Source organism: Hypomesus transpacificus, chromosome 11, assembly GCF_021917145.1.
Source record: "Hypomesus transpacificus isolate Combined female chromosome 11, fHypTra1, whole genome shotgun sequence".
Lineage (NCBI taxonomy): Eukaryota > Metazoa > Chordata > Actinopteri > Osmeriformes > Osmeridae > Hypomesus > Hypomesus transpacificus.
Window position 1 is genome coordinate 3,131,591 of NC_061070.1, and position 17,851 is coordinate 3,149,441.

Sequence of the window (17,851 nt, forward strand, 5' to 3'; positions counted from 1 at the left end):
ACACACACACACATACTTGTAGGTATGTGTCGCCCGGGAACAAATCTATTAAGTTCTGGATCTATAAAGTAAACGAAATTGAGTGCTACAGTGCCCTCCAAAAGTATTGGAACAGTGAGGCCAATTCCTTTATTTTTGCTGTAGACTGAAAACATTTGGGCTTGACATCAAACGATGAATGTGAAACCAGAGATCAACGTTTCAGCTTTTATTTCCAGGTATTTACATCAGGATCTGATGCACAAATTAGAAAATATCACCTTTTTGTTCGAACCCACCCATTTGTCACGTGAGCAAAAGTATTGGAACATGTGACTGACAGGTGTGTTTTGTTGCCCAGGTGTGTCCTATTACATACATTATTCAATCAATAAATACCACTGAATGTCTACACTCAGGTTCAGATTGGGTAAGATAGGTTTTGTCTATGCAGACTGTATTCAGAGGTGAAAACAACATGAAAACCAGAGCGCTGTCTTTGGGTGAAAAACAAGCAATTGTGAGTCTTAGAGAAGATGGAAAATCAATCAGAGCCATTGCAGAAACATTGGCCATAGCCAGTACAACCATTTGGAATGTCCTGAAGAAGAAGAAAACTACTGGTGTACTAAGTAACAGACGTCGAACAGGTAGACCAAGGAAAACATCAGCAGTTGATGACAGAAACATTGTAAGAGCTGTAAAGAAAGACCCTAAAACAACTGTTAGTGAGATCAGCAACAACCTCCAGATGGCAGGAGTGAAGGTATCACTATCTACTGTTCGCAGAAGACTTCATGAACAAAAGTACAAGGGCTACACCAGAAGATGCAAACCACTCATTAGCAAGAAGAATAGGAAGGCCAGGCTGGAATTTGCCAAAAAGTACAGAGATGAACCTCAAAAATTCTGGGACAAAGTTTTATGGACTGATGAGACAAAGATTAACTTTTACCAAAGTGATGGAAAGGCTAAAGTTTGGAGAAAGAAAGGAACTGCTCATGATCCCAAACACACAAGCTCATCTGTGAAACACGGTGGAGGTAATGTCATGGCTTGGGCTTGCATGGCTTCTTCTGGGACGGGCTCATTAATCTTCATTGAGGATGTAACACATGATGGCAGCAGCAAAATGAACTCGGAAGTCTACAGAAACATTTTGTCTGCCAATTTAAGGAAAGATGCAACCAAACTGATTGGCAGAGCCTTCATCATGCAGCAAGATAACGACCCAAAACACACTGCCAAAACAACAAAGGAGTTCATCAGGGGCAAGAAATGGAAGGTATTAGACTGGCCAAGTCAATCTCTAGACTTAAACCCTATAGAGCATGCATTTTACCTGCTTAAGAGGAGACTGAAGGGAGGAACCCCACAAAACAAACAACAACTGAAAGAGGCTGCAGTGAAAGCCTGGGAAAGCATCAAAAAGGAAGAATGCAAAAGTTTGGTGACGTCAATGGGTCACAGACTTGCTGCAGTTATTGAAAGCAAAGGATTTGCAACTAAATATTAAGTCTTATTCACTTAAATATGTTTTAAGTATATCTGTTCCAATACTTTTGATCACATGACAAATGGGTGGATTCAAACAAAATGTGATATTTTCTTAGTTGTGCATCAGATCCTGATGTAAATACCTGGAAATAAAAGCTGAAACGTTGATCTCTGGTCTCACGTTCATTATTTGATGTCAAGCCCAAATGTTTTCAGTCTACAGCAAAAATAAAGGAATTCGCCTCACTGTTCCAATACTTTTGGAGGGCACTGTATATGTGATATTCTATGTTTAAAGGTCTACTTAAGGGACAGCTGTATGATGCCGTGTGGGCCGTGCTCATTGACCAACACACGCTTGTTTCTGATCTGCAGAGCCTCCAGCGGGGTCCAGCCCTGCCCCAGAGGGACCAGCAGGACACACACACCAACAGTTCAGTGTTTATTCTGTCCCCACAAGTAAACTAAGTCCTGATCATAGACTGCTGCTCTTTGAGCAACAGCCATCGCGCTCAGACAGACGTCACCAGACAGACAAACCGTTTATTTGAGGATGTGTGTAGTTACATAGTGTGTATCAGCATTGCTAACAAGCTCTGTAAGTAGACAGTGTACTCTGTGGTTATGTGTGTCTGAGTCTAGGGTTAGTACACAGGGGTAGTTTGCCGTATGGAGAGGTTTATTTGGGGTGTACTGAGACAGATTTGTGTTGGTTGATATTGATAGTGATGGGCAGCTCTCCTGCTTCTCCTCCTGCTCCTCCTCCTCACAGAGATAAGAAGACACCTAAGGCCCAGGTGAGTTACACTGTAAAACTTCAGAACCTTCATTGAGACATGAACAACAACATGTACAGCAGAACACCAACGATCACAAGTGCAGAGTTCTGCGGTATTTTGGTGGTCAGAATCAAGGCGCAGCCACAAGTAACCACATCTCACCTATCAACATGGTACAGAAATAATAGTATGCATTCTCAATGACAGCTGTATAGACCAATACAAGAAACCCCTGAAGTATGGTTCTACAGAGACTCCTTGTGGTTCAAGAACCATGAAACGCTTCCTCCTCATCTGAAAGATCCCTGAATAATCACCCTTCCCCTCCTTCCTACCTCCAATCCTCCCCATCCGCCCCCACCACCCCCTCCTCCATACCTCCCCTCTTCCCCTACATGCCCTCTTATCCACTCCTCCTCTCCTCCCCTATCTGCCCCCCCCAGCTCTGCTCTTCCTCAAGGAGCATTCCCCACCCCTACGAGAAATACCCCTCCCTTCTCCCTGAAATAAAACCAATTAGAGCTGAACAAGAGGAGAGGAGAAGACAGAAGAGAGGGGAGGAGGAGATGTTAGATGAGGAGAGGGGGAGAGAGGAAGTAGAGGAAGACAGGAGTAGAGAGGGAGGTGAGGAGGAGAGGGGGAAGGCCTCACCAGTAACAGCAGGCCCAGTCTTGATCTCCCCAGTGTGAGAAATGTCACACGTCTGTAACAGCAATGTGTAGAATGAGAACAGCCAGAAGTACAGTCCACTACCTTTACTGCAGCAAGGAGCTGACACTGTAATGGTTAACCTGCACACACACACATACACACACATACAGGTACACACACACACATATGCACGTACACACACAAGCACACACACACTTGCCCATCCAGTACAGAACAGTAGGAGTGCTGAACTACAGGGACTGATGAGAGAATCCCTGCTCATTTCTTCATACTCTGCTGTAGAACAAGCTGCTCTGCTGGTTTCTATCCCGTTAACCTGTCTGTATGTGCATGTGTGTGTGTGCTTCTGTGCGTTTGTGAGAGAGTAGTGTCTGTGTACAGTGTGGGTTTGAGACACTGGCCTGTCTGGGTGTGTGTTTGCCTGTATGTGTGTTTGTGTGTGAGAGCTGGGCCTCTGTGTGTGTGTGTGTGTGTGCGAGAGCTGGGCCTGTCTGTCTGTGTGTGTGTGTGTGTGTGTGTGAGAGCTGGGCCTGTGTGTGTGTGTGTGTGTGTGTGTGTGAGAGCTGGGCCTGTCTGGGTGTGTGTGTGTGTGTGTGTGTGAGAGCTGGGCCTGTCTGTGTGTGTGTGTGTGTGTGAGAGCTGGGCCTGTGTGTGTGTGTGTGTGTGTGTGTGTGTGTGTGTGTGAGAGCTGGGCCTGTCTGTGTGTGTGTGTGTGTGTGAGAGCTGGGCCTGTCTGTGTGTGTGTGTGTGTGTGAGAGCTGGGCCTGTCTGGGTGTGTGTGTGTGTGAGAGAGCTGGGCCTGTCTGGGTGTGTGTGTGTGTGAGAGCTGGGCCTGTCTGGGTGTGTGTGTGTGTGAGAGAGCTGGGCCTGTCTGGGTGTGTGTGTGTGTGAGAGCTGGACCTGTCTGGGTGTGTGTGTGTGTGTGAGAGCTGGACCTGTCTGGGTGTGTGTGTGTGTGTGAGAGCTGGGCCTGTGTGTGTGTGTGTGTGTGTGTGTGTGTGTGTGTGTGTGTGTGTGTGTGTGTGTGTGTGTGTGTGTGTGTGAGAGCTGGACCTGTCTGGGTGTGTGTGTGTGTGTGTGTGAGAGCTGGGCCTGTGTGTGTGTGTGTGTGTGTGTGTGTGTGTGTGAGAGCTGGGCCTGTCTGTGTGTGTGTGTGTGTGTGAGAGCTGGGCCTGTCTGGGTGTGTGTGTGTGTGTGAGAGCTGGGCCTGTCTGGGTGTGTGTGTGTGTGAGAGCTGGGCCTGTCTGGGTGTGTGTGTGTGTGTGAGAGCTGGGCCTGTCTGGGTGTGTGTGTGTGTGAGAGCTGGGCCTGTCTGTGTGTGTGTGTGTGAGAGCTGGGCCTGTCTGGGTGTGTGTGTGTGTGAGAGCTGGGCCTGTCTGTGTGTGTGTGTGTGTGTGTGTGAGAGCTGGGCCTGTGTGTGTGTGTGTGTGTGTGTGTGTGAGAGCTGGGCCTGTCTGTGTGTGTGTGTGTGAGAGCTGGGCCTGTGTGTGTGTGTGTGTGTGTGTGAGAGCTGGGCCTGTCTGTGTGTGTGTGTGTGTGTGAGAGCTGGGCCTGTGTGTGTGTGTGTGTGTGTGTGTGTGTGTGTGTGTGTGTGTGTGTGTGTGTGTGTGTGTGTGTGTGAGAGCTGGGCCTGTCTGTGTGTGTGTGTGTGTGTGAGAGCTGGGCCTGTGTGTGTGTGTGTGTGTGTGTGTGAGAGCTGGGCCTGTGTGTGTGTGTGTGTGTGTGTGTGTGTGTGTGTGTGTGTGAGAGCTGGGCCTGTCTGTGTGTGTGTGTGTGTGAGAGCTGGGCCTGTCTGTGTGTGTGTGTGTGTGAGAGCTGGGCCCAGGGTCGGACTGGCAGTCGGGAGAATCGGGAGATTTCCCGAACGGCCGTTCAAAAGGCTGCAGCATAATGCAAAACAATAAAATATATAATAATACACGGTCGTGGGCCTGTTCAAAGTCCCGGGCCGTTTTTCAGTCCCAGTCCAGACCTGGATGGGCCTGTCTGCCTGCCTGTGTGAGAGGGCTTCGCCTGTCTCTCTGTGTGTGTGTGAGAGGGCTGGGCCTGTCTGTCTGTGTTTGTGAGAGGGCTGGGCCTGTCTGTGTGTGTGAGGGATGGGCCTGTCTGTCTGTGTGTGTGAGGGCTGGGCCTGTCTGTCTGTGTGTTTGAGGGCTGGGCCTGTCTGTCTGTGTGTGTGAGGGATGGGCCTGTCTGTCTGTCTCTGTGTGTGAGGGCTGGGCCTGTCTGTCTGTGTGTGTGAGGGCATTGCCTGTCTGTCTGTGTGTGTGAGGGCTGGGCCTGTCTGTGTGTGTGTGTGTGTGTGTGTGTGTGTGTGTGTGTGTGTGTGTGTGTGTGTGTGTGTGTGTGTGTGTGTGTGTGTGTGTGTGTGTGTGTGTGTGAGGGATGGGCCTGTCTGTGTGTGTGTGTGAGGGCTGGGCCTGTCTGTCTGTCTGGGTGAGGGCTGGGCCTGTCTGTCTGTGTGTGTGAGGGCTGGGCCTGTCTGTCTGTGTGTTTGAGGGCTGGGCCTGTCTGTCTGTGTGTGTGAGGGCTGGGCCTGTCTGTCTGTGTGTGTGAGGGCTGGGCCTGTCTGTCTGTCTGTGTGTGTGGGGGCTTGGCTTGTCTGTCTAGAAGCTGTGAATTCTAACTGTCTTTAACTGTTTATGTTTTGTGCCACCTTGTAGCAGGATCCCACAGAGCAGATGGCTAGAAGGGTAAGTACCAAACCACACACTCATACACAAGTACACACACACACACGTGTCACACACACACATTCACGCACGCACTTACACGCTAGCATGCGCTTGCGCATCAATGCACACACACATACACACATACAGCGCAACCACACACACACATACTGACATACACAGAGACATTAACCAGTCAACTTTAGTGAACATGTTAGATGTGGAACACTGGTGTAAAACATAATCATGGATGGGAGGGGTGGGGAGAAGAAGGGAGTGGAGGGGAGAAGGGAGGGGCGGGGGGATAGGAGAGGGGGTTCCGAGGGGTTAGAGGGGCATAAATGACCAGGCAGACAGGCAACACTCATTTTAACTCCTCCGTGTGAGAATGAGGCTGCTCAAATAGGACTGGGGCAACTGGGGGACAGCAGGATGGGGGAGGGGCAGAGGAGGGAGTGTGGAGAGGTGAGGGTGTGACTGTGGCAGGGGCAGGAGGAGTGCGGGGTTGAGGGATGCAGGAAGAGTGGGGGGGGGGGGCAGGAGGAGGATGTGTGTTGGGGAGGGGGGAGGATGGTTTGGTGGCCAGGAGAAGGGTAGGTAAACAGCATGGAGACAGGTCTACTGCGGGCCAGAGGATCATGGGCCAGCAGCATTACTCACCCAGACCTGTGCTGACAGTGTGTGTGTGTGTGTGTTGAAGTGTGTTGAAGTCTGTGTGTGAGAGAGGAAGGTGGTGAGAGGAGGAAAGCTATTGTAAGTGACTGAAGACTGGGGGGAGGGGGTTGAGCTGTGTGCGGTGGTGGTTCCAAACAGGACCCAAGGAATGTGGTGAACAGCACTCACCACAACAACTCCGGTTATCTGCCACAACCATCACCATGGTTACCCCTTCACCGGTTGCTCTGATTCTCATCCAGGTGCTCATGTACTAATGCCCAGTGTCTACACAGGTGAAGATTCCAACATTTAACAGCCTTCAACCCAGTTTTCTGAAAAACCTGCAAAGCAGTATGCCTGAGGTGAGTTCATGCTTAGTCCTCCTGATCACATTATGGATCACACATACATGCTGGAAATCAAGACTGGTTGTGTGAGGAAGTTGTCTTGTGTTCAGACCCTACTTCAGCCTCCACAGCAGAGCAGGAGAGCTCAGCTCTACACCATAAAGCTGCATCGCATGCACACCCTGTCCCTCACCAACATGGCCGTCTCTCAGAGGTACACCCTGTCCCTCACCAACATGGCCGTCTCTCAGACACAGGCCATGTCCTTCATCACCAGAGAGAGAGAGAGAGAGAGAGAGAGAGAGAGAGATCATGAGGTCTTCCTTCAGCTGGTGTGTAAACTCTGGTGTTTGTTTTTCTCTGGGTGGTATGAACTCTCCTGGGCAGCCTGCTGGAGAAAGACAGGCCTTGTGTGAGCTGGGAGCCCCAGACCAGCAACCAGGAGTGGGTCAGTAGCAGGACACAAGCTCACCTGCAGTCAGCACAACGTCAAACATCCCACCTAGCACTGCTCCCTCCGTTTGTTTGCAGCAGTCTTCATGGCAACTGGTGTTTGTTAAAAACAGAATAAATATTTCCTCATATCTGAACCCAGAGGTCATACTCCGACTCAAATAATTGTCCTGATAAATCTGAAATGGAGCTTATTGTTTACTGGAATAAATATATACTGTGTATATATATAAATATGTGTGTATTTTCTTTTTTCTTCCAAATTGTTTTATTGATCCCATTGACCTGTCAGAGGAAAGGACTCTCAAGTCATATTCTTCTTCACCAGAAGCCGGGTGTCCTGCCAGACATCTACTCCACACCAGAGAAGAAGAGCTCCACTGGAGGACTTCACCCTCTCCCTCGCCTGAACCAATCAGAGCCCAGCCAGAGCACCAGTGCACTCCCTCCCCAGGCAGAGGGGCGTGGTACCCCCCCTGAGGGTCCTGGGGAGGCACCACAGCCCTGCAGCCATGATGATGCTAGGGAGGCAGCAAGCGGGAGCCACACTCCAGTCCCCCTATCCATGGAGGACGTGTATGAGAGGAACCCTTCCGGGGTAAGCCATCTCACCCAAACACTCCTCAAACACAGGCTCTGAATCGTTTGTGACCAGAGAAGGCTCTCTCTATGAGCAGGTTCTATGTGTAGATGTAAAGTTGTCATCTAAGGGTCCCTTAGGAGAGGACCTTGTGATTCAGTAGACTGAAGCACTCAGCCCACAGCTCACGGGTCAAGTCAGACACCTCCGGAAGGGTTGTTGTTTTCTCTTCTGTTCAGCGACAGAGGCCAGCCAGGAAGGCTCTGCTGTCAGAGCTGTCCTCCATGTTGACTGTGTGGTGTGACCATGTGCAGGTGGTGCTTGCAGGGGGTCTGCTGTGGTGGAACTATGCCAGGGATGAGGAAAGCTGAGGGCTCCAAGATGACGTCACCAGGACACACACCTCCAATGAAGATGACGCACAACGCTGTCCTTTATTGCCCATTTGAAAAGGACAATTTTGATGCCAGATATTTAATTTGGCAAGGATCATGAGTTCCGTTTATGGTGTCTGAATCTTTTCAATCACTCGGATTGAGGTCTGAAAACATATTTTAACTGTAGACTGTAAGACTGTATAAGAACATATATTAAAGCAAATAATCAATTACCAATGAACCTGTACATTTGGATTTGACCAGTTTACTGTCAGTAAAAGAGTATTTGGAAAAGAGAAACATCTGACTTCACTGTCTCGGATAAAAAAATATTTCAGATGGTTCTTGTTGGAGATGTTGGGTTATTATTTTGCACATCAAATTAGTGTATATGTTATGTATAATACACATATAAATTGCAGGTGCTTGCCACTTGCTTTTGACAAAAAACAGACCAGATAGCAGACTTCAGTTAGAGATAGGCGGGGTCCATCCTTTCAGAATAGAGCAGTTTGTAACCGTTGTCGATAAAAATAAAAAATATTTAAATGCATGCTTCCTAACTGCGTGTGTTACTTTGATATGAGTGTCAATATTTACAGAATGAAGGAATAAAGCAAGGGGCTTCATTCGAAATTTTCGTCCGGCAATTACCTTCACACAATGTGTATTCCCCATTGATATGCGCGCCCGAGACCAATCCATACCACGACGGAGACATCAAAGCGAAGATCAGCCAACCAGTACTCTGGTGTGAGCCTATCCGGTAACGGCCTGGCACTACGGGGTATATAACGGCAGATGTATGTAGGTTGCTTTTCTTCAAAATCCTAACTGGAATTAACCTGGAAATATTACTGTTTTGAGGCTTCGAGGAAGACCAATTAACTTTCATTTTCTTAAAAACAAGGTATGCTCACACCTCAGCATTCCACCCTGGAGCTGCTGAACAGGATGGCCACAGGTGCCAGTGACTGTCCGGAGAAGAGCCCCCAGTACCGGGTAGACCACCTTCTCAGCGCCGTGGAGCCTCAGTCGGGCAGCGAGAAGGGGGATCCCACGGAGCAAAATCTGAAAGTTTGCTTGGACGAAAACGAATTGTGGCAGAAGTTCAAGGATCTCACTAATGAAATGATAGTTACCAAAAACGGAAGGTAGGCCTATTGCTTAGATTTCAACGACAAATATTTAAACAGCTTTTAGCCTTCTGAACAGACTATTGCAAGATCAAAATTAGGCTTTAAGGGAGCAAAAGTTGCATCCATTTTTAATGTGGTTTAGGATAAGTTAACGGACGACTAGAAAATAGCATACTACGTCCTCTAGTTTAAACAGGCCTCATTACACATGATTTAATCTAGTAGATAGGCTACAACCTACTCAATATATAACCTATTAGTGTTGATATTTAATTTATTCTACTATCATGATTTCTAGGCGGATGTTTCCCGTGCTAAAAGTTAATATCTCCGGGCTCGACCCCAACGCCATGTACTCCATCCTGTTGGACTTTGTGGCCGCCGACAACTACCGGTGGAAGTACGTTAACGGAGAGTGGGTCCCCGGTGGCAAGCCCGAGCCCCAGACTCCAAGTTGTGTGTACATACATCCCGACTCGCCCAACTTCGGAGCGCACTGGATGAAAGCTCCGGTGTCCTTCAGTAAAGTCAAACTCACCAACAAACTAAACGGGGGAGGCCAGGTAAGAAATCTGAAACTTTATTCCATATTATTAACTATATATATTGTAGGCCTATTGCATATTTACTTAGGCTAATTGACTTTTATTGACTATCGGTCCTTAGTCTAACAAAGTCTATTTACCCTTGGGGTTTATTTAAAACATATAGGGTACATTATTTAATGTAAACAGCTACAAATATTGTATGATTCTACATCCAATACATTTATATAAATATATACGTATATAAAATAAACAAATATATATTGGTTTTAGGTCATGTTAAACTCTTTGCACAAGTATGAGCCACGTATTCACATCGTGCGAGTCGGAGGCCCGCAGAGGATGATCACGAGCCACTCGTTCCCGGAGACCCAGTTTATCGCCGTCACGGCATATCAGAACGAGGAGGTATCTGGACATCAATGGTTTCTGTTTTCATATTCTTCAGATATTGTCCCAATGAAGAGAAACTCAATACATTTGATCAAAAACGTTTCGTTTTCTAATGAATTTTGTCTAATAATTACATTGATTTTGGTATTTTCAGATCACTGCTCTGAAAATCAAGTTCAACCCATTTGCCAAGGCATTTCTGGATGTCAAAGAGAGGTCTGACTGTTGACTGCTTTGGAAAATGTTATTTGCTGTTTGGGTTATGGTTAGGGAACATTATGAGAGGGCATACATTGTTGGAGATTTTACAGATATATAGATAGATTAATAATACATTATATATATTTGTCATTCTTGTTGCATCATCATTTAGCAGATGCTAACAATTACAAATACTTCATATAAAACAGCAGATAATCCAGAATCAGAATTGCACCGTTCAGTATAACAGTGGTTGGAGTTGAAGAACGGTCAGTATTTTTACCAGAGTCTCTGGAGGAGGGGATCCCTCTCTGAATTGCTCCTCCCAAGCTTTCTTCCATTTTTTCTCCTGTTGGGAGTTTTTCTGGGAGTTTTTCCTTGAGGGTTTAGGTTGGTTGAGGGGCAGTTCTATGGGCGCATGTGAAGCCCTCTGTGACATGCTTGCGTGTAAAAAGGGCTATACAAATACATTTGATTTGACCAGAGTGCCACAGTCAGATAATATCAGCTATGATAATGCAGTTATCAGTAACACTGAGGTAACAATGTGTTGTGTCGGCTGCTCTGAGTCCTGTGTTCCTCCTCAGGACTGACCACAAGGACTTCCTAGAGGACCCCAGGGACAGCCAGCAGCCCACTTACTCCCATTGTGAGTGTGTGTAGTTACTCCCAGTGTGGATGTGTGCGTGTAGTTACTCTCACTGTGTGTGCGTGTAGTTACTCCCAGTGTGAGTGTGTGTGTGTAGTTACTTTTACTGTGTGTGTGTGTAGTTACTCTCACTGTGTGTGCGTGTAGTTACTCCCAGTGTGAGTGTGTGTAGTTACTTTTACTGTGTGTGTGTGTAGTTACTCCCACTGTGTGTGCGTGTAGTTACTTTCACTGTGTTTGTGTGTGTGTGTGTGTGTAGTTACTCCCACTGTAAGTGTGTGTGTAGTTACTCCCAGTGTGAGTGTAGTTACATTTACATTTAGTCATTTAGAAAACGCTTCTATCCAGAGCGACTTACAGTAAGTACAGGGACATTCCCCCCAAGGCAAGTAGGGTGAAGTGCCTTGCCCAAGGACACAACATCATGTGGCACGACGGGGAATCGAGCCGGCAACCTTCTGATTACTAGTCCGACTCCCTCACCGCTCAGCCATCTGACTCCCTGTGTGAGTGTAGTTACTCCCACTGTGAGAGTGTGTATGGGTGTGTGTGTGTCTACTTATTCCCAGTGTGACTGCCTGTCTCCCCCAGTGAGTGGCTGGTTTCTGCCCAGCACCGGGTCACGGTGCCCCTCCTCCAGCCCCCAGGGTCAGGTCGGGGGGCCCCTGTCTCTGTCCTCCCCCCACAGCTGTGAAAGATACTCCCCCCTGCGAAACCATCGCTCTGCGCCCTACTGCAACCCTTACACACCCAGAACCAGCTCTCCTAGTGAGTACCCTGCACACACATACACACACACAGAACCAGCTCTGCTAGTGACTACCCTGCACACACACACACAAACCCAGAACCAGCTCTGCTTGTGAGCACCCTGCACACACACACACAAACCCAGAACCAGCTCTGCTTGTGAGCACCCTGCACACACACACACAAACCCAGAACCAGCTCTGCTTGTGAGCACCCTGCACACACACACACAAACCCAGAACCAGCTCTGCTTGTGAGCACCCTGTACACACACATAAACATAAACACTCACATACATACATACATACATACATACATACATACATACATACAAATATACAGAAAACGTATATACACAAACGTATATACACAAACAGGCAATCAGGCATACACACAATGACACCTGACAAATACACACACACACACACACAGAGGACCACCTCTTTCTGAGGCCCACAGATGTGTGTGTGTCCTCCTGTTGTTGCTTCTCCTTGTCCTCCCTGCCATTAACCAGAAAGTCAAACATGTCTGTGTGACCAGGATGGTTGGCATTCCTCTGGCCTTTGTGTGAGCACAGGGTCGTAGCTGTAAACAGCTGGCTGGCAGACACACTGTCCAGGGAGGAGGCTGTTCACACAGCCCAACCAGGAGACACGGGTGTTGGATATGTACACCAGCACAACCAGGAGAGATGATTTAATTCCATGTCTGCCTGCCCTTTTTCCTGCCTGTCTGTGTGTCCGTCTGTCTGCCTGTTTGTGTGTCTGTCGTCCAGCTGGCTCCAGTGACAGCACATCCTCCCACCCCTCCCTGCTGCCCTGTCATGAGAGCTGGGGCCTGCAGATGAACTCCCACCCCTCCCTGCTGCCCACAGCACACAGCGCCCCTCCTGGGAACAACAGGTCCGTGGATTCTACCCTCCTCTTCCTCCTCGTCTCCTTCTCTTCAACACCTCTCCTCCGCCTCTCTCCTCCTCCCTCTACTCCACCTCTCTTTCTCTTCAACTTGTCTTCTTCCTCCTCTCTCTCTTCCCTCTCTCTCTCTTCTCCTCCCTCTCCTCCACCTCTCCTTCTCTTTAACATGTCTTCATCCTCCTCTCTCTCCTCCACCTCTCCTTCTCTTCAACTTGTCTTCTTCCTCCTCTCTCTCTTCCCTCTCTCTCTCTTCTCCTCCCTCTCCTCCACCTCTCCTTCTCTTCAACATGTCTTCATCCTTCTCCCTCTCCTCCACCTCTCCTTCTCTTCAACATGTCTTCTTCCTCCTCTCTCTCCTCCCTCTCTCTCTCCTCCTCCACTCCTCTGTGAAGGGATCAATGTTGGTGTCTTGGATCAATGTCATGACAGTCATATGAAGATTACATGGAAACGAATTGAAGATAACTCCTCCTCCATCTGCCCCCCAGTCAGTACACCAGCCTATGGTCTGTCAGCAGCCCCTCCCTCCCCCCATTCTCCCAGTCAGGAGGGGGCTTGGCTAACTGCCTGGGTTCCCAGTTCCTGTGTGGCTCCTCCTACTACCCCAGCCTGGTCACAGCGCCCCCCTCTGGCTCTCCGCTTTATGACAGCAGCCTGGACCTGCAGGACAGCGGCCAGTACGACAGCTCTCCACACACACACCACACCTCCGCCTGGACTCCTGTCAGTCCTCCCTCTCTGTGACCCTGGAAAACTCCTCCTCATGCTCCTCTTCCCAAACACCACAACCACCACAGGCTTGTTCTGGTCCCACCACAAACACTTTCTTCTCCTTACTACTCCCCCTCCCACCACCTCCCCAACCACCTCCTCCTCAACCACCACCTCAACCACTACCTTCTCCTCAGCTGTTACACCAGTGGTGTAGTCTTGGTGATGTTTCCTGTACTGCCCTGTAGGGGGCAGTACAGGGGGGGGGTCCTAGTACCTCTCTCTGGACGCCTCCCTGGACCTGTAGAACTAGTCCCTCTCTCTGGACCCCTCCCTGGACCTGTAGAACTAGTCCCTCTCTCTGGACCCCTCCCTGGACCTGTAGAACAATACAGCAACAACGCTGCTCGGTCAGAACTTCCATCCAAATCAGAATCAGGTTAATTTGACAAGTAAGTTTGCACAAACAAGGACTCTACTATCGCAGGAAGGTGCATACGATAAACATATGAGAGTTTTAAATATAAAATGTTGAAAATATTAAATGCAGAAAATGTACAACAGTATCTACATTATTCTAACCAGATGTGGAACACCATGTGGAACACCTTGTGTTCCCATGATAAAGAGATGTCAACACTGACATGCTGGTTTGAAAAAGGAAGCAGGGATTAAACTGGCTGATAAATTGAATTCTGTTTTAAATGTAAAGATTTATATTGTTGATATCAAAAAGTATTGTCGATAGTGTAAATATTAATTATAATTATATCGTCTTCTCCATGTGAAGGTCACTGTGTACATAAGGTATATTGTGTTTTTGTATGACAATTGTGCATGAAAAATGATTAAATTACAGTAGAATTGTGTCTGGAGAACTACCTATCTGGAAGAACACACACACAGTTTGTGTATGTGTGTGTGTATGTATTAGTGGTGGGCTGTTATTGGCGTTAACGTGCTGCGTTAATGTGGGACTCTTATCCCGCGATAAAAAAATATCGCCGTTAATCTATTCTCAAAGTTGGGTTGGGAGCTGGGTCTATACTACGCAAGCTATGATGACTTTCAACTTGTATTTTAGCGCGGATGTGCACCTAGCCAAATTGCACTGTAGGGGGCAAGAACGAGTCTTCGAACCTGTGTGTATGCCTTGTGTTTGAAATTAGCACGTCAAACGTGACGTGTTAACATGGATGCAGCTAGGAAGCCAGGGGCGGATCTAGAGATTTTCATTCGAGGTTGCAATGGGGTGGCAGAAGGAAGTTGTTGGGTGGCCTCCTGGAGGCAAATCAAACCCAAAGTAGGGTGGTACAGTACTCCCTATGGTAAATGATTAGGCTAGAACATTGTAGTTTAAATTAAACATTAATATTATTTATTGAAATGTTCTGTAATATACAAATAATATTTTTCCATGGAAAGATTGAGGTTCATGTTGTTTAATTGTAACTTGTTTCACTACATGCTCTTATGGTTCTTCCTTTTGGGACTGTTTTTTCACAATGTATGCTTCATGTTTTGGCTACCCGCAATGTTTGGGTCTCCTATGCACTTTGTAAAGCTCTCTCTTGGAAGTCGCTTTGGACAAAAGCGTCTGCTACATTTACATTACATTTATGCTTTTAGCAGACGCTTTTATCCAAAGCGACTTCCAAGAGAGAGCTTTACAAAAGAGCATAGGTCACTGATCATAACAACGAGGTAGTCCCAAATATTGCAAGCAGTCAAAACATGAAGCATACATTGTGAAAAAACTAAACAAGTGCCAAAAGGGAAGTTGCATGCAGTTATACAAGTTACAAGGGCCGTGAGGGAGAGCTTGTCATCCATGGTAACCCCAAGGTTCCTGGCAGAGGATGAAGGGGTCACCGTCGCAGATCCCAGGGTGATTGACAGATCGTGGGAGATGGAGGGTCTAGCCGGGATGATGAGAAGTTCTGTTTTGGCGAGGTTCAGCTGGAGGTGGTGCTCGGTCATACTTGAATAATAATGAAGAACACTAACAAATACAATAGGGCTCTCCCTACCGGAAGAATCCTAAATACGAAACAATAGAGATGTTGTTAACACTATGCACTAATGAGCTTTTTTCTTCAAACCAAAGTGAACTTTTTAATATTCCCTCCTAATGTGTTTCTATTTGTGAGCATACACGTTATCATGGGTCAGTACCAGTGAGAAATACATTCATGGAATAAAAGTTAAACCCCGACAATCCTCTGAGGTCACTGTGAACCCCAAATAAATCACATGAGATGAATTGATATCTTTTATTCAGTCTAGGTACTTGGAATCCTATCCCACCATCCCGCTTCATGGAATGCTAAATACGCTTTGTAATACACTGTGGTACTGAACATGATATAGATTTGGAAAAAATAATTTGAACCAGTATTTCATGGGCCACCAAATTGAACGTATGCTATGCCAACGCTTATCAATTAACACAGAGGAATCCGTATATTGCATGCCTTTCCCCCAAGGCCGTAGCCATTGAGTCAACATTGGGGGGGACGAATGTATTTTTTAATGATAATTTTGGACAGCGTGGGTGGTTGCCTGTCGTAGCGTAGCAAATTCATATTTTTATATCAATATATTGGGGGGGGACATTTTGACCAGATTTGAATAATGGGGGGGGATGTGTCCCCCCCAAAATGTATTATGATTACGGCCTTGCTTTCCCCCTTTGATATAATATTTGTATGACATTAAAACGGACATTATGCACAATGTCGACATTATCGTCACATCAGGCCACGGATGATAATAAAAGTGTCACAATGTTATTCAACATTCCAAAAAGTGCATCTAGAACTTTGATACTTTGATACAGTATAATCATTCACTGGCGAATCAACAACGTTAAACGACCTATTTAGTGCGCTTAACTGTATTTAATTGAAAAGTTTTCAAAAGTTATCCCAATCAACGGTTCATTTTTTGCTTCTTAGTGTGAGGTAAGTACTCTCATTAGTCACATCATGTAAAACTGAATTATATGTTATGTCGCGCGGTTTCATTTGTCAAAGGACAATTAAAAACTGAGAATTATGGCTGCCTAACACAACCAAATGTCTCACCCGTCACGGCTATTGGAGGTTAGCACTGGCTTCACACACATTTATTTAAGATTTGACTTTTACATTTAGGTATTTCAAATCGTTTCGTATTATTTTAAGCTTGCCTAGCATGCAGGATTATCTCTCAGGCAGGCCAACCTTTCTCTGTCACGCTAACACTTGGTCGAAGCCTACGTCGGATTTCCGCAATATTACTGATTGTTTTCAAATTGTCAAAATGTTTACTTCTTGGCCTACATTTGATCTAATAATGTGTAACGTTTGGGTAACAAATGTTGATTCAAAACATTTTTATTATGTATTTCTCCAGGGCAGTCGTAGTCGTCTGCTTGATGATGAATCCTATGATGGATTTGTATACTGGACAGGTAATATTGTACTTTTTGACTGGCAGCATGAGTATCACTACAACCATTCCCATACACCAGTAAATTCAGTATGTATCTTGCAGAAAACTATCATGCGACAGTTCTTGATCCTCAAGAAACTGGGAGATGTTTCTGACCAGGTCAACTTGGAGCATATTAAAGATTTGCTGTTGAGAGAGGCAGGATTCGGACCAGCGTAAGCAAGCTTTACGCTTCTCACTTTTTACAATTCTAAAACGTTCACTGAAAATGTATGTCCAGTCATACATGTCCACTTCTGTAGACCTCAACATGTCCTCCGTCGTCCTGTGCTGGAGGGGATTGAGAAAAAGGTCTTTACAGAACTGGATAAGGAGCGACGTCTCTCTAAGCAGTTTGGGAGGAAGGTAGGCTATGAGACAACATCGGGAGGTTTTCTCGTGAGACACCCGGGAAAATCCTGGGAGAGTGGACTTCTCACCATTTAATTCTCTCTCTCTCCCTCTCTCTCCCCCGTTCTTCTAGGTCACCTTGGAGGGACTTGAGATGTTCCTGTGTATGATCAGGCCGTCAGCCGAAGATGAGGTCAGGAATCTCCTCCTCCCCCTGTTTTCCAACCTGGCGTGTGGCGCCGTGCATGACACGAAGGGAGAGCGGGAGTCATCTCCACCTGCTGGGGATGCAGGGTCTCCAAACGAGCAGGTGCCAACAAGTACATCAATGCTGCTCCAAACAGCTGAGAAGCTGGTGCCTGAGTTGGTGACAGCTACTCTCAACTACCTCCTGGAGGACAGAGAAGATCAGCTATGGGGATCACTGTTCAGCTCTGAGCAGCCAGGCCTCACCTCCATTGAGGGACGGTGGGCCAAGGCAGCCATTGTAGATGTCTTCAGACTTGTGGAGGATGCAGCCAGCTCTGTGCTCACTCCCCAGGATGTCTCAGCACTGGGTTCCATCACTCACAGAGTGGTGAAGAACATGGTGGTTGCCATCTTCCAGAGGTTTGAGCATGCCTTAACATCCTTCCAGCTGATAGGACACGACAGCACAGAATTTGATGGTCTGGCTGTGACTCGTTCTGTGATCTCAGCCATCGTGGATGA

At 47.1% G+C, this 17,851-nt stretch overlaps 1 protein-coding gene across 3 annotated transcripts; it reads left to right on the top strand.

The window, feature by feature from the left end:
- Positions 1–8,967: 8,967 nt before the first annotated feature.
- Positions 8,968–13,434, top strand: tbxtb (T-box transcription factor Tb). Of its 3 annotated transcripts, none has more exons than XM_047029815.1 (8): positions 8,968–9,167; positions 9,451–9,715; positions 9,971–10,105; positions 10,245–10,306; positions 10,879–10,953; positions 11,536–11,708; positions 12,466–12,592; positions 13,093–13,434. In XM_047029815.1, the coding sequence occupies exons 1-8, from the start codon at positions 8,968–8,970 to the stop codon at positions 13,346–13,348; spliced, it is 1,293 nt and encodes a 430-aa protein (XP_046885771.1). In that variant the 3' UTR covers positions 13,349–13,434. The 3 variants fall into 3 exon arrangements, with proteins under 3 accessions (XP_046885771.1, XP_046885772.1, XP_046885773.1); XM_047029816.1 differs by having other exon boundaries at positions 10,879–10,940; positions 11,532–11,708; XM_047029817.1 differs by lacking the exon at positions 11,536–11,708 and having other exon boundaries at positions 10,879–10,940.
- The last annotated feature ends 4,417 nt before the right edge of the window (positions 13,435–17,851 follow it).

Coding starts and splice junctions, on each gene's coding strand:
- tbxtb (XM_047029815.1), top strand. CDS start 8,968: ATGGCCACAGGTGCCAGTGACTGTCCGGAGAAGAGCCCCCAGTACCGG. Junction 9,716..9,970: donor AACTAAACGGGGGAGGCCAG/GTAAGAAATCTG, acceptor TATTGGTTTTAG/GTCATGTTAAACTCTTTGCA. Junction 12,593..13,092: donor GCCCCTCCTGGGAACAACAG/GTCCGTGGATTC, acceptor TCTGCCCCCCAG/TCAGTACACCAGCCTATGGT.